This window comes from Dermacentor albipictus, chromosome 2, assembly GCF_038994185.2.
Source record: "Dermacentor albipictus isolate Rhodes 1998 colony chromosome 2, USDA_Dalb.pri_finalv2, whole genome shotgun sequence".
NCBI classification, from domain to species: domain Eukaryota; kingdom Metazoa; phylum Arthropoda; class Arachnida; order Ixodida; family Ixodidae; genus Dermacentor; species Dermacentor albipictus.
This window is the reverse complement of record NC_091822.1, coordinates 30,541,098-30,555,790: the sequence shown is the minus strand read 5'-3', so window position 1 is coordinate 30,555,790 and position 14,693 is coordinate 30,541,098. Positions and strand designations below refer to the sequence as shown.

The following is a 14,693-nucleotide window of genomic DNA, read 5'->3' as shown; positions in this document are numbered from 1 at the left end:
TAGCACACAGAAGTGCTGTGTGTGTGAGAGAGAAAGAGTTAGTGGTCACCTTCATGCAATTTACCCGTGTCTGTGGAAGCAGCTTTGATACCACCAAACATGTATCATCATTGTGCTGCTAAACATGATGGCTACGGTGGCTTGTGATGTTGTACTGTTCGGGATTGAGGTCTCTCCTCCAACTTCTGTATGTGGCAGCTGTGTTAGGATACAGTGGGGTCTCAAAATGTCAGCGTTGCACATTTTGCAGCCTATTAACGCACACTTAGATAACTCTTATATGCATCGACTATTACATTTCAAAACTGAGGTTAGAAGAAAAAGAGGCAGTACATTGTGGGTAGATGTCCAGGTGGTCTATTATCAGTTATAACAATAACATTATTTAGATCTCTGGGTGGCTATCTGGGCTATGCTGCGTAATGGGAAAAGATGCTTTGTTGTGGCCTGCAGGTCAGTTTCATTCTTTGGGAATTTGAGAGCATTGAAATGTGGCTCCGTAAACCTGTAGGGACGGAAGCCTCTTCCTTGCTTTGCAAGCTTCCTTAATCTCCGAAGAAAGACTACAGTTAAGCCCCGCTATAAGGAACTTGAATATTACGAAATTATCAATATAATGATGTACAGTGGAACCCCAGTTATACATCACCCGGGTTTTACTACGGGTTAGCGCAGTCCCAGCGAAGTCCCCGTAGAAGCAATGCATTAAAAACCACGGTTATTCGCGGCAATTTTATGCCCGACCCGCGTTATACGACGACCCTCGCGAAGCGCGGGACAGAACGGCGGACGAAAGAAAAGTGCCGCGGGCCTCTTTCCTTGCTCCGTCTCTCCGCACGCGGAGCGCTTGACACCGCTCGACCGGTTCGCTCCGGCGCAGCTTTCTTGCCTGTCTCGTCTCATAAGTTTGTATATCCGCAAATTCTATTTCAGTCTGACAACCAGAACCTTTTGCCGACAGCAACCGAAAACCGAACCATACCTGCTGCGACTGTGCCATAGAATAACTAGGCATATTACTGTGCTTCTACATCAAGCTAGTACTAGTGTAGAACTTTGTGGAAGACACGTGGGTCCCAGTGATTAATCTGAAACATTCGATGACTGATGTATAAAGGCCGACATGCTTGACCCTCTGATCAGATTTTTCGACGATCGCCGACTGTGTTCGCCACTATCTTTGTGCTTTACATGTAGCTTGCTTTTGAGGGCACAAGTTCGCCCAATAAAAATTCAGTTTTGCCATTTCCAGTTTTGTTATTGTGTCCGTCACAGTCACTACCCCGTGACAATAGTAACTCCTTCAGAAGCCCCACGTGGCTTAGTTTAACCTGGAGGCCTCCCCCCCCCCCCCCCTCACCCATTCCTTTTACAGTTTGCTTGCTTTAAGGTGTTAAATATAACCACTTAATTTTTAAATTTCTAACGGGGCCTGATTAAGATGACCTTGTGGTGTGGGTGGTGGCTCGCAGGTAATGCGGCTGGTTCAAAGCTGCAAGGCAGATGACCTGCCACCGCATGTGTTTGCGGTAGCCCAGAGTGCACACTCAGCCCTGGTCGCGACAAGGCGCGACCAGACAGTGCTTTTCCTGGGTCGCAGCGGCTCGGGCCAGAGTGCAGCGGCCCGACAAGTCCTGCAGCATCTGAGCATCACGACTGCACCCACACCTGCCGCTGGAAATGCCCTTGCTGGTTAGTACACGACAGTACATGTGTTAACGTATCGTCATGTTGCAGCCCATTTGAATCGACAGTTGAGCCTAGATACAGCTAACATGGATGTGCCAAATTATTGGACATGACACAGTGAATGCGAGAGTGAATCAGAAAGTCTCTGCCTCTATTTTTTTATTAGTCAATATAAGGTACATACAGGTAATTACAAATATACGTACCATTCTACGTACCTTACACTATTTTTCTGCGTAGTCCCTACACTGGTTCAGACATTTGTCCCATCGCAGCATTAAATCTGAGATGCCCCTGTGGTAGAATTTGTCCGGCTGACTGTGGAACCACAGTTGTACTGCTGTCTTGGCTTCATCATTGCATGTGAATCACTGTCCTGCGAGGAATTTTTCAGCAGACCGAAATTATGGAAATCACTAGGAGCGAGCTCCCTGTGGATTTCGATGAGTCTTTGTCCCTTGCTCCGTAGAAAATGAATCACACTTCGTTGCTTGAATGCCGTGGACGCATGAAGCGCAACCACAATCTTCAACAGCTGACAGCAGCACCGTGTCGCGTAGCTACCGGCAGACAAAGCCGGGCCTGTCCAAGAAAGTTCCACCTCCGAAACTGAATAACTTGACTTTGCATTTGCAGCCATAATTTGGCTTTAGAAAATTGGTGCAATGACATTCTGATTTGCCCTTGTGTATTATTGGTGATTTTTAAAGCAAACTTTCTTTTGCAAACTATACTGCGATTTGGCATGTCACTTTTTTTTTTACTTATGTACGCATGTGCGCTTATAACTTATGTCGAATATGATGATGTCAGATTTTATTTTGGTATAATGAGGTTCACTATATTGTGATCTTCCAGTATAAAGTAGGGGTGTGTGAATATTGAAGTTTTCGAATACGAATCGAATACAAATAAGGCAAAAAACTGTCTTCGAATATAGAATATATGTGTAGTATTAAACAGTTCAAAACGATGTAAGAATAGATTTATTACCCTTCTAAAAACAATATTGCATTTTACATGGCTGCTTCAGGTTAAAAAGGCACTCATTATAGGTAATGCACTCAGGTAATGTCAGGTAATGCTTTCAGTCAGGTAATGCGCTTCATCATCATTCCATCATTTATTGACCCTTAAAGGACCCTGTTGGGGTATTACATAAGGGGGGAGCATACATAAGAAAAAGAAACGTACAAACAGTCATGACTGAAGCAAGAAACAATAACAATAACATTCATAAGGGTAGAGAAGGTGTAATCCAATGAATGTCAGAAACAAAAAGTACTAACCAATGCACTAAAAAAAGTGTGATGTAGTAAAAATAAGTCAAATCCATTAAGCATCAATACTCAGAAAGTTCGTTAGTATGTTTGGAAACTGTTTCGAAACTTGGTAGGGTGACGTTCGATTACTACGCGGTCTGGTAAACTATTCCATTCTGCAATAGCTACCGGCAAGAAAGAGCTGTTGAAGGATTTAGTAGAGCCGTGAAGATGTTGAATACTGAGGTTGTTTGAGGGATGGCATGAAGTACGGTTGGGTGGCAAAAGAAGTGTGTCGCGTAAATGCGAGAAATTGTAGTAGAGCTTTTGAAAGAGCCGTAAGCGTGAGATTTTTCAATGGTGTGCTAATGATTGGATGTGGAGGGATGATTTGATGTTTCTAACACTTAGCCGATAATCATACTGGAATGTAATAAACCGGGCTGCGCGATTTTGGGCGGCTTCCAGTAGCTCAACAAGGTATGCTTGATGGGGATTCCATATTGTCGACATGAATTCCAGTTTAGTACGGGTAAATGTTTCAAATGCTAGTTGACGATCACAGGGGTGATGATGATAGTGACCCTTTTATGAATCCCAGGGATCGATTAGTGGCAGTAACCAGATTTTGGACATGTCTGACCATGTAAGCTTGCTATTGAAGGTGATACCAAGGTACCTGTATGATTGAACCAGCTCAATAGGAAGGGAATGCAAAGAGTAAGAGTATGACATGAAAGAGTGTTTCCACGATATGCGCATGAACTTACATTTTTTGACGTTTAGCTGCATGAGCCACTCTGTGCACCATTTTTCAATTGTAGTGAGGTCATACTGTAAATGCAACTGATCATTGTATGAGTTTATATGGCGGTACAGCACGCAGTCATCAGCAAAGAGCCGGATGGATGATGAAATACCAGAGGGGAGGTCATTAATGAAAATTAAAAACAAAAGGGGTCCAATGACTGAACCTTGCAGTACTCCAGATAATACTTCGGTGACTGTAGAGGGACGGTGTCCAATCACTGTAAACTGTGATTGGCCAATTAGGAAGCACCGGATCCTGGACATGATTAAAGGATGGAGACACAAGCTGTTCACTTTGATCATTAGTCATTCGTAAGGTACACGGTCAAAGGCTTTCGAAAAGTCTAGATAAATTACGTCTGTTTGGAAGAGAGAATCAAGGTTTAAATGTAGGTCAGTAGTGAATTCAAAGTGTTGAGTTTCACATGAGTGACCTGGTCGGAAGCCATGCTGGTTACAGAAAAGGAAAGAGTTAGCTTCAAGACGAGAGGCAACACGAGAATAGATTATGTCTTCAAGAAGTTTGCAGGCAGTACAGGTCCATGATATCGGGCGATAATTCGATGGATCAGTTCTGTCGCCACTTTTGAAAATCAGGACAACCTTGCTTAACTTCCGGTCGTTAGGAATGGTACTGGTAGTTATGGACTGCGTAAAGATGATTTGTAGAATTTTACTAGTAAGCACCTTAGTGCTTTTGATGACTTTAGAGGGTATGTTATCCGGGCCGGGAGCACTGGAAACCTTGATATTATCGATCAGGGCCAAAATGCCCTCAGATGTGACGTCAATTGAAGGCATGCAGGAAAAGTTGCAGTCAGGAAGTGTACTGTTATCTGAGGCGGTTTCTTGAGTGAAAACGGACAAGAAATAAGAATTCATGACGTTGAATGGATGATCAGTAGAAACAAGTGATCCGTCAGGATATGACAAAGTTATTTTGTGAGAAGCACTGCAGTTTGTAGGTAGAAGTTTCCAAAATTTCTGTGGGTAGAAGTTTAAAAAATTTTTGTTACAGGTTATTGTGAAGGAAAATTAATCGCTCAACATGTTCAGAAAGTAAGCGCTCTCTATGCATTGTGACATTTCCATCGGTAGAAAAGACTCTTTCACTAGGAACTGAGGTGGCAAGGATAGCCAAGTACTTCTGTGCGAGTGCACTTAAAAGCAGGTACTTAAAGCGGCCAATGGACTGCCACCACTCACAAAAATCCTTGCCACTTTCCAGAATAGGCTTTTTCGCATAGTCTGTAACTTCCCTCTGAGGGGCAGATGCCAAATCTGTCTTCTCCTTGTTCATTACTAGATCATTACTAGATTACCAGAAGCATTCCATACACTCATATTTTACATACATACATATATATACACTACATATCCTATTGCGTATACTCACAGAACCCGAAACTACATCATATATCGTTATGAAAGAGTCCTGGAATAAAGCTTGGTAAAAAAGAAACTGAAACTGATCATGTCTCATGTGCGTGATGTAGATAGACTGAAACAGAGCCTACAGATAATGAGCGGATCATGCAAATTTCTTAGTGAACAAACACGTTCTTAGGAGAATGCGGAGCAAGCATATAATTAGTTAATTGCTCAATTATTCGCAGTCTGTCCAACTATTCGCCGTTTCTACCGTTATTCGGCCGTCTTCGAATATTCGGGAATTTCCAAATATGCATTCCTTGAATCGAATACGCTTCGAATAAAGAAAATATTCAATTCGTATTCGAAATTTCGAATATTCGTACACCCCTAGTATAAAGCCAAGCAGCTGAAATGTGAAAGATTACAAGAACAGATAAAAGAGGTTCATGCGATGAACTAAAACATACAGTTGAACCCACTTATAACAGTCCTAGGTGCAGCGATCTATCGGGTATAACGACCACATTTCAATACATTTACTATTTCCCGATCCTCCCTATGGAAACTGCTTCCAGATATAACGAACATTTCTTAAATTACCGTACTGCTACAATGAACACTTCGAACCTGGTCACAGTAGAAAGAGGGTGCACGCAGAGTGCCAAGCACAGAAGCGCGACAAAACTGGGCGCATGGCTGCACGTGCCCTGCCAACTGTCTAACCACAACAATAATTTCGGAAGCTGCAAGGAAGGTCACGTGTGGTCACACATATTCAGGGCACGCCTCCAGCACCTCCAGGGCAGAGGCGTGCTGCGCACAGCATAAACAGCATGGTGCGGGGGGCGTGCACCGGTGCCGTGGAGGCCGGTGCAATATCAATGCCACGATGGCATCACTCTCGTTTTTGTGTAATTGTCCATGCGGCACCATGTGCAATATGCCTATTCCAATGATTTTGAACGATTGTCTATGTCTTTCTACCATGGGAGCAGCACCCGCTCAAGCATTCCTGTCAGCATGGCCCTACGCGGCGCGAATTGGTGAGAACGCTGCACCACAAGCTTCCACCATGCAATGTTGAAAAAGAATGGTGGTTACTACGCCATTGTTGGGAGATCGCGGTTTGGTGGTGCTTCGTTCACGCATTGCCAATTGCTGGTAATGGGGCACGGTGACATTTTACCTTTCGAACATTGCATTTTTGTGTGTGCCCGGAGCGACATAGATGACGCAATTTTACGGCCCTTGTGTGGCTGACCACGCAATTGTAATGCCGAGACTGTGATGTTTGTCATATTCGATTTGACCTTCGAATCGAATAGGGCTATTCGAAAACATTGAATATTTTCGAAGTCTTTCGAATCTTAAGAATACCGGTATGCATGTTTTTGGCAAGTTTCTCTTTCTATATCTGCCCTGGGTACAGCGTTTTCGTGCCACTTTGCTGACGGAGCCACGACTGCTCGAAGGAAACAAGGCTGTGACCGAGGCCGTGACCGTGCTTTGGGGCGCTATTCTGGACATTCTGCCATTTTCTTCGATGCGTGACGTATATGCAACATGAATAAAATGGTGCTGATGGCCCCATTTTGCTTTTGTAACATGACACCAACTTGACGTTTTGCCTAAGAAACTGAAATGAAGGCACTGAACGTAAGGTTCTCGGTAAAGCAAAACAGGTTTCCCCCGCAGTAAAAATAAAGCAGCTAGCTCAAAGCACATGATTATTTCGTCAAAAACGCTTCTCGTTCCCTTTAGGCTTGTGCTTGCAAATGTGGTCGCTGGATGTGTATGTCGCTTCAAGTTATCAACTTCAGTTACGCTTTAGTTGTTCTTTCTGCTCGATTTCGCACACGGCTGAAGTAGCCAAACCATGTATGAATCAGTGCAGCGGGTGTTGCAGAGTGCTGTCTGGGAGTTCTTCGTTCGCAGAGCCAGTGACGTGACTAAGTGCGCGTGCAAGATGCGCCTTAAGACGCCCACGCGCACTACAACCATCCTCGTCAATCATCTAAAGCGTCACCCTGATCCATTCAAGCAGTTCGAGAAGCTTCATGCTGCTGAATGCTTGAAAGAGCCTGCAGGCCCGAAAAAGATGATGGGCACCAAGAAGGCGGACGCAATTACTGCTAGCTGTGGCTACTTTAAGCTGACGTTGAAAGGTGACAGTAAGCGCACAAAAATGTTAACAACAAAGGCTGTGCAGTTCTTGGCCACTGGCTCGAACTCTTATTCTATGGTTGAAGAGCCATGCTTTTTGTCTTTGATGCACACCGCAGTGCTTGAGTACAAGGTCCCATTGAGGACTATGTTTTCTCAGAGTGTCGCGCCAGAACTTTATGCCAAAGAAAAAGAACGGATCAAAAGTGAGCTGTGCAATCACTTCACCTATGGGACCCCATACTACTCGGTGACGATCGACGGGTGGACACCGAGGCCCGGAATAGCTATGTCTCATTTACATGCCACCTCGTTGATAAGGAGTTCCGGCTTCACAGTTATCACCTTGCATGCCAGCACATGTCGGAAGGCCATACATAGGACAACCTAAAATGCATCCTCCTTGACTTGGCAAAGGAGTGGGGACTTCCTCAATATGTTCAAGTTTTCATTGTCACTGACAATGCTAGAAACTTCCTGGGTGCCGCATCACGAACGGGACGGACAAGTATACAATACTTCGTGCATACATTACAATTGTGCATCCAGTGTGAGAAGGACACTCAGAATTCTGACCAGCTGTATGTCAAGGCCTGAGCAATTGTAGGGCACTACAAGAGGAGTTTCCAGGCCAGTAGTCACTTCAAAGAGATTCAAGTTAGCATGTGCTTAGAGCACCTTGGAGTGATGAAGCATGTTGCAATGCAATGGAACAGTGAATATGAAATGATCTCTTGCCTTTAAAGCTCTATCTGCCAATTTCCTTGAACCTGTCAGAACAGGATACATTGGAAAACCTAACTTCAAGTGAATGGCATCTGATGGCATCCGTCGCATCAGTGCTGAAATGTGTTGACGATGTAACAAGAGAGTCTTGCTCCGAAATGCACCCAACTCTTTCACAAGTGGTGCCACTAGTACATTGCGTGCAACTTCTGCTTACCCAGCAACAGCAGAATTGTGGGGAGAAGTCTGTATTTACAGGAAACCTCCTTCATAGCATGAAGTCCAGGTTTGTGGACATAAAATTGTAGGTGACATATGCCTGGAGCACGGCATTGGACCCCCAATTTAAAGCAGTCTGTTCTGACACCACTAGTGAGAAACGGTGGCTGAAAAATCTACTCTGCTCAGCTGTGTAGAAGCGCCTGCTTCGGAGGAGAGACAAGGAAGAGTCCAGTGCATCTGCACAAGCTGTCTCTAGTGACGTATGCAATGTTTTTCGAACTTTGGCCTCCACCACCACTTCAAGCACTGGCTCCCATCGACTGGTGGAGGAGGTGGAGGAGTACCTCCATGCACCTGTTCGGCCCCGCTTGGAGAATCCTTTCCTGTGGTGGAAAAATTTTGGCGAAGTCAAGTACCCGTCACTGTCCAAGCTAGCTCGGCTATACCTGTCAGTGCTAGCAACCCAAGTGTCAAGTGAGAGGTTGTTCTCGTCAACAGGAAATGTTGTCACTACTAGAAGAGAACACCTTCTCCCCGAGCAAGCTGAACAATTAGTTTTTATACATAGCAACAAGCACTAGAATGAAAGGCTAGGTGAGCAGTGCACAGTGGTCTGAATAAATTGAATAGTTCAAAAAATATACAGTTGCTGACTGATTTTTCAGACTCCAAAGATTTGGACGTGCTCGATTATTCGGTCTGCTTCGCGGCACCGCCATTCTCCCCATAGACCATAATGTATAACGACTGCCGAAAGTTCAAACACCTTGCAACCTCTCGTCTGATTTTTCGGACACTCCTTGAGCCAACTCTATCAAGAACACCATGCACCGACTCTGGCCAGTGCATGGTTCGACTTGCTGAACGCCATTTTTGTTTTGAAGGGAGCCTCCTTGCTGCCCCACGAAGTGGCGCTACTGCAAATCCCCGCTCATCATCATCATTTCTGCTTGGTTCGATAGAGTGGCTACAGCAGTTCCAGTCTCAGCTTAGTAAGCCATGTCAAGACAATCCAGCAACTGATCACACAGGAGCAGTCCAGGCAGCCACAACAAACGAACAGCCTTTAATGAAGTACTTCTTATTTTGTTCAGATCGCCCGTCGCCGTTTTACGTTGAGCACCTACGCCTAGTCACTCTGCCAGGTCACGCAGCGACAGGGGGACCATCCAACTGACCATTGAAAAGAACCTGCCGAACCCACAAATGCTTCTGTGCATCCTCATGAGCCCTGACGTCACCAGCTGGGTACTTAAATGGTTCCTTGACTGAGAGTGGCATCAGACAGGAGCAGTCCAGGCAGCCACAACAAATTGATGGCCTTTAGCAAAGTACTTATTTTGTGCAGTTGCGTTCTGTTCATATCGTTACTTAAGTAATCTTTACTTAGGCTGCTGTACTGCTCCCTACTGTGTGCGCAATATGAGTGAAAAGGCTCCTACGACCGTTTAAAAACTTGCCAAGGCTTTGGTAGACTTGACTAGTAGACTTGATGACAAATATGATGAAATGAAACATGACCTAATGAGCTTGATGAGAACTGAGCTGGACCCTGTAAAACAAGCAATGAACTTCATCAATGAAAGCTTTGAGGCATTTCGAGCAGAAATGCAAACACTAAAGAGCGAAATAACCAACGTTAAGGATGACAAGAGGGAAATAAAGAACAACTTGCATCTTGCAAAGGAACTCTGAGACATTAAGAAACAATTAACTGACATGAAGCAATACAGTCGTAAGACCAACCTGGAAATAAAAGGAATACCTTTAGCCCGAGATGAAGATCTAACTTCGACAATGGAAGCAATTTCAACTTGAATTTGCTCTGAGATTGCCGAGTCTGACATCGAAGTAATTCATCGAGTCCCGTCGAAGGATAAAGAGAAACCCAATATCATAGTAAAATTCCACCCTCGCAAAGTGAGGAACCGGGTTCTAAGAGCGTCAAAAAAGCAGAGGCTGAACACCTCCACCTTGGGATTCAAGGATAGTTTGCCAGTGTTCGTGAATGAACATCTTTGTCCAGCAAATAAGGTACTTTTGGCGAAAGCATTGAATGCATAACGCGAAAAAAATTGGAGGTTCGCCTGGGTGTCAGGTGGCAAAGTGTAATGCGCAAGGCAGAAAATTCGAGCGTTCTGCACGTGACATGTACAGAGGACCTCGATAGAGTACAGTAATAACGCAGAGGTTGAAAGGGCATGGCAAAAACATAAAAGCATATCAATGTTACATTGCAATATCCGCAGCATAAAGAAAAATTTCGACCAGCTATTAATCTATTTTTCACAACATTCATTTCAAAAATTGGAGGACGCTTAAGCTTCGCCTTCAAGAGTGGAATGCGATAGCGTTATCGCACCCCAATCGCACCGCCTACCCAAATGCGCTACACCAGCCAAACGTCGCGATCGGCAGAGATAGCCGGGCCCCGACGCGCCATGAAGGCGGACGCGGTCATGGGGCGAGTGGCGCGCCACGTGTCGGGTCAGCGCCGTACATTACGAGGAGGGGGTCTCCTGTTTTTGCCGCAAGATGGCTCTGTGTGTGCCCAGAGCGCAGAAGAAGTTTAGCGAAAACGTACTTTGCTACTCATGAAACTGCGACTTCTGTAAGTTGCATGGTCATAATTACCGATATACACTGCAGTATAACTTTCTACGGCACGTTTCTAAAGCAACACCGCATTCACTAGAGGCGATTTTGTCCCGTTTTGAAGGAACAAACTCGTGGCTGAGTGATAGTGTCTCTGTCTCACACTCCGAAGACCCTGGTTCGATTCCCACCAGCCCATCTTGCAAGATGTTTTTTTATTTATGAAGTGCCTTCTGGGATTTATCGCTCACAGCCAACGCCGCTGACGCCGACTACACTGGCTTTTCTGCGACACGAGCTCCTTAACGCTGTCGCGTTAATATGATATAACCGCATTAACAGAAACATGGCGAAAGGATGATGAGCACGTAAATATACCTGGATATGTGATGTTGCCACATTCGAGAGTGCATGCAACATGTGGCGGTGGAGTAGCCATGTTTTTCATGGACGAGCTCAGTTTTCAGCATCTAAACGATATCCAGAGCACTCTACAATCTGCGGAATGCTATTTGTGACGATTGAGTGTGGTGTCATAGCTAGTGTATTATATCGCCCCTTAAACTCAAGCGTAGATGACTTCATATCCGTCATGGAAAGTTTGCTGATTCAGTGTGTAACCTCGCATTATCAGGTAATAATCAGTGGTGACTTCAATATAGATCTGCTAAAAAATCAGTGCCATGACTACGTGTTTGTCCTACAATCATATAATCTTAAAAATGTTATAACCAAATAAACACGTTTCTCTGAAAATACTGCCACACTTATTGATCACATGATGTGCAGTCTTGATACCAACGTGGAAGCTGCTGTTTATGATTTTGCAATTGCTGATCACCACCCGACTTTTCTTTTCATGCCATAATCGTACTTACATCATACTCGTAAAACAGAAAAGTTGCTCCCGGAATATCACACACGTGTTAATTATTCGCAAGTACTCACCCTCTTGCAACACACTATGTTTGAAACGCTGTATAACGATGACGTGCAAGTAGAATGTGATAACATTATTTGCAGTATCACGAATGCAATAAATCAGTCATTGTTTACGTGCACACGACGTAGGTATGATCATGTCATACATCCTTGGATAATGCAGCCTATTCTAGCACTACTGAAGAAAAAAGATTAATATTACAATAAGCTGAAGTTAAACAAAACAAATGAATATTACCAGTCTCAGTTTAAGTATTTCAGAAATCAGTCAGTTGGGCTAATGCGTAAATCTAAAAGGGCATATTATGCACGTCTTGTTGCCCGTTGCGATACAAAACTAACATGGCAAATAGTCAGAGAAGTGACAGGGCTCGATAACAAAACGAAAATTCTCCCTGACAACGTCACAGATAGCCTTATAAATGATTTTAATGATTACTTTGCTACGGTTGGCAAAAACATAACGAAACAATTTAGTACAGCATGGCCCACCACTTATGTTGAAAAAAGTGAAAACAGATTTAGCTTTCAGGCCATAACAGAAGAGCTGGTGACGTCTGCTATAAACAATCTACAGTTGAACAAAGCCACAGGAACTGATGGTATACCAGCTAGAGTACTGAAAGACAATCCAGATAATTTGAGTGCTCCACTTTGTCATTTATTTAACCATTAATTAAATGCAAATTCCTATCCACATGTATTAAAAATTGCGAAAGTTGTACCAATACACAAAACAGGCAACCATAATATTCCCAGAGGCTATAGACCGATATCCGAATTGAGTATAGTAAATAATATCTTTGAAAAATTTATCGTTCAACAGCTGAAGGACTTCCTTAGCAGGAATTACATAATTTGCCTGGAACAGCATGGTTTCGTCCCAAGGAAATCCACATCAACAGCTGTGCTTAGTTTATCTCAAATATTCAACTCTGCCCTCAACCATCAAAAGATTGTTATTGGAATTTTTTTCGACATAAAAAAGGTGTTTGATACCATTTGTCACTCGGCACTACTGAAAAAACTGAAGTGCTATGGTATTATCGATGGCGCTCATGACTTCTTTTCCAGTTATCTCACATCGTGAAAGCAGAAAGTACTAATTGATGGTTTTCTATCCGAATCTAGGGATGTCACGTGGTGTACCGCAAGGATCCGTATTGCATCCCATTTTATTCGCTCTATACGTTAATGATTTCCTGCAAATTTTACAATCATCTAAAGCATTAATGTATGTGGACGATACTGTAATTTTATTCACAGGTAGTTCACTTGAAACCTTACAATATACTGTATCCAATGAACTACTAGCTGTTTGAATGTGGTTTCGTGAAAATCAACTATTAGTAAATGCCGATAAAACAAAATACATTATTTTCCATTCACAAAGGAAAACTCTGAACTACGATTCAATTAGCATATCATTAAACAATTGAACCATTGAATGTGTTCAGACTATTAAATATCTAGGCATTATATTTGACAGTAACCTTAACTGGAGAGACCAAATCAATACTGTTTGCAAAAAGTTGTCATTTAACTGTTACACTCTCATACGAGCATGTCAGTACTTTGATTTGACATTGCTACAAACATTATATTTTAGCGTATTTCACTGCCACCTTAGCTATTGTTGCAAGTCATGGGGCCAAACGTACATAACATACCTTACTTCGTTATTCTGATTACAAAAATGAGCTGTTCGTGCGATTACTTTCTCCTCGGTGCGTCATCCCTCTCATCCTCTGCTTGAGAGGCTGCGTATACTGCCGTTTACTGACTCGTGGCTACAATATTTCCTGCTTAATAAATGAAATAATAAAGACAAACCCACCTCTGCCGCGTACCATCTTCACATTTCTGTCATCAAATACACGGCATGCATGCAATGGTAATCTTAGTCTTCCTTTATGTTCAAATGTGTACGGTGAAAGATTAATTCAGTTCTTTGGTGTTAAGCCGTGGAATAATTTGCCTCTTGAAATAAAACTCGCAAGAAGTTTTGACATTACATGCAAATGCCACTACTTATCTTACCTAGCACATTCTTGAGTTTTGTTTGTTTTGTTTTGTTCGTATTTAGCGCAGTTCTGTGATTATATATAGTATTTACCGCTTATGTATGATACTTTCGCTATTTTGTTTGTATAAGACTGCTAATTATTTGAATACATTTTTGTATTGGACCCATCACTAGCTGCTTTAGGCTATGGGACCAAATATCTTTGTACGCACTTTTCATATTATTGTGTAATAAAATTCCCCTTTTGATTTGATTTGATTGGTTCTTTCTTCATGCATGTTCGTGCACGACACTGCGAGTGGGCCACGTTCTTTGTTTGTGCAACTGGTGTTGGCGTGATGGCGCGGTGGTGTTTGCTTTTTGTGCTGTGGCAAGGTTGTGGTGATCCAATGCGGCATACGGAAACATCGCGTCAAGGGTCTAATGGCGCCGACAGTGCCTGTGCAGACTGCGCTGGGGAATGCCGGCAAGTGAATGCCAGGAGGCCTAGGATTTGTCGCCTTCCAATGTGCTCTCTACTGACGCCAAAAATGTTCTGCCAAGGCCTGCACAGTGGTTGCATTGTGATTCCAGACACCGTCTCATTTGACAGGTTCGCAGGCGCTGACGCTGCTGTACTGACATGCGCAGAACTTGACGATGGCGAGATAATTCGTCAGGTTTCTGCTGCTCCGCCGGACGATGACTCTTGAGTCGGAAGATGATGCACCATGTGCTACGCTGCCGTCGCATGCGGAGCGTATACAAGCAGTGACTGTGCTTTCAGCCGCCTGTAGTGACCGTACATTGCTCTCAAAGATTCAGGCTTATCTGATTGCGCCTAAACGGAACAGCGTGCAATGGCGCGTTCATTATTTCTTCAAGCCTACTGCCGAGCCCGAATA

General features: G+C 43.6%; 1 protein-coding gene across 3 annotated transcripts in view; it reads left to right on the top strand.

Annotated features, from left to right (window-relative positions):
• Positions 1-14,693, top strand: part of LOC135897748 (unconventional myosin-XVIIIa-like) — a 364,913-nt gene that overhangs the window by 88,981 nt on the left and 261,239 nt on the right. For all 3 annotated transcript variants that reach the window (XM_065426465.2, XM_065426463.2, XM_065426464.2), the window contains exon 5: positions 1,473-1,692. In XM_065426465.2, the coding sequence (XP_065282537.2) occupies positions 1,473-1,692 (220 nt within the window). The remainder of the gene's footprint in view (positions 1-1,472; positions 1,693-14,693) is intronic.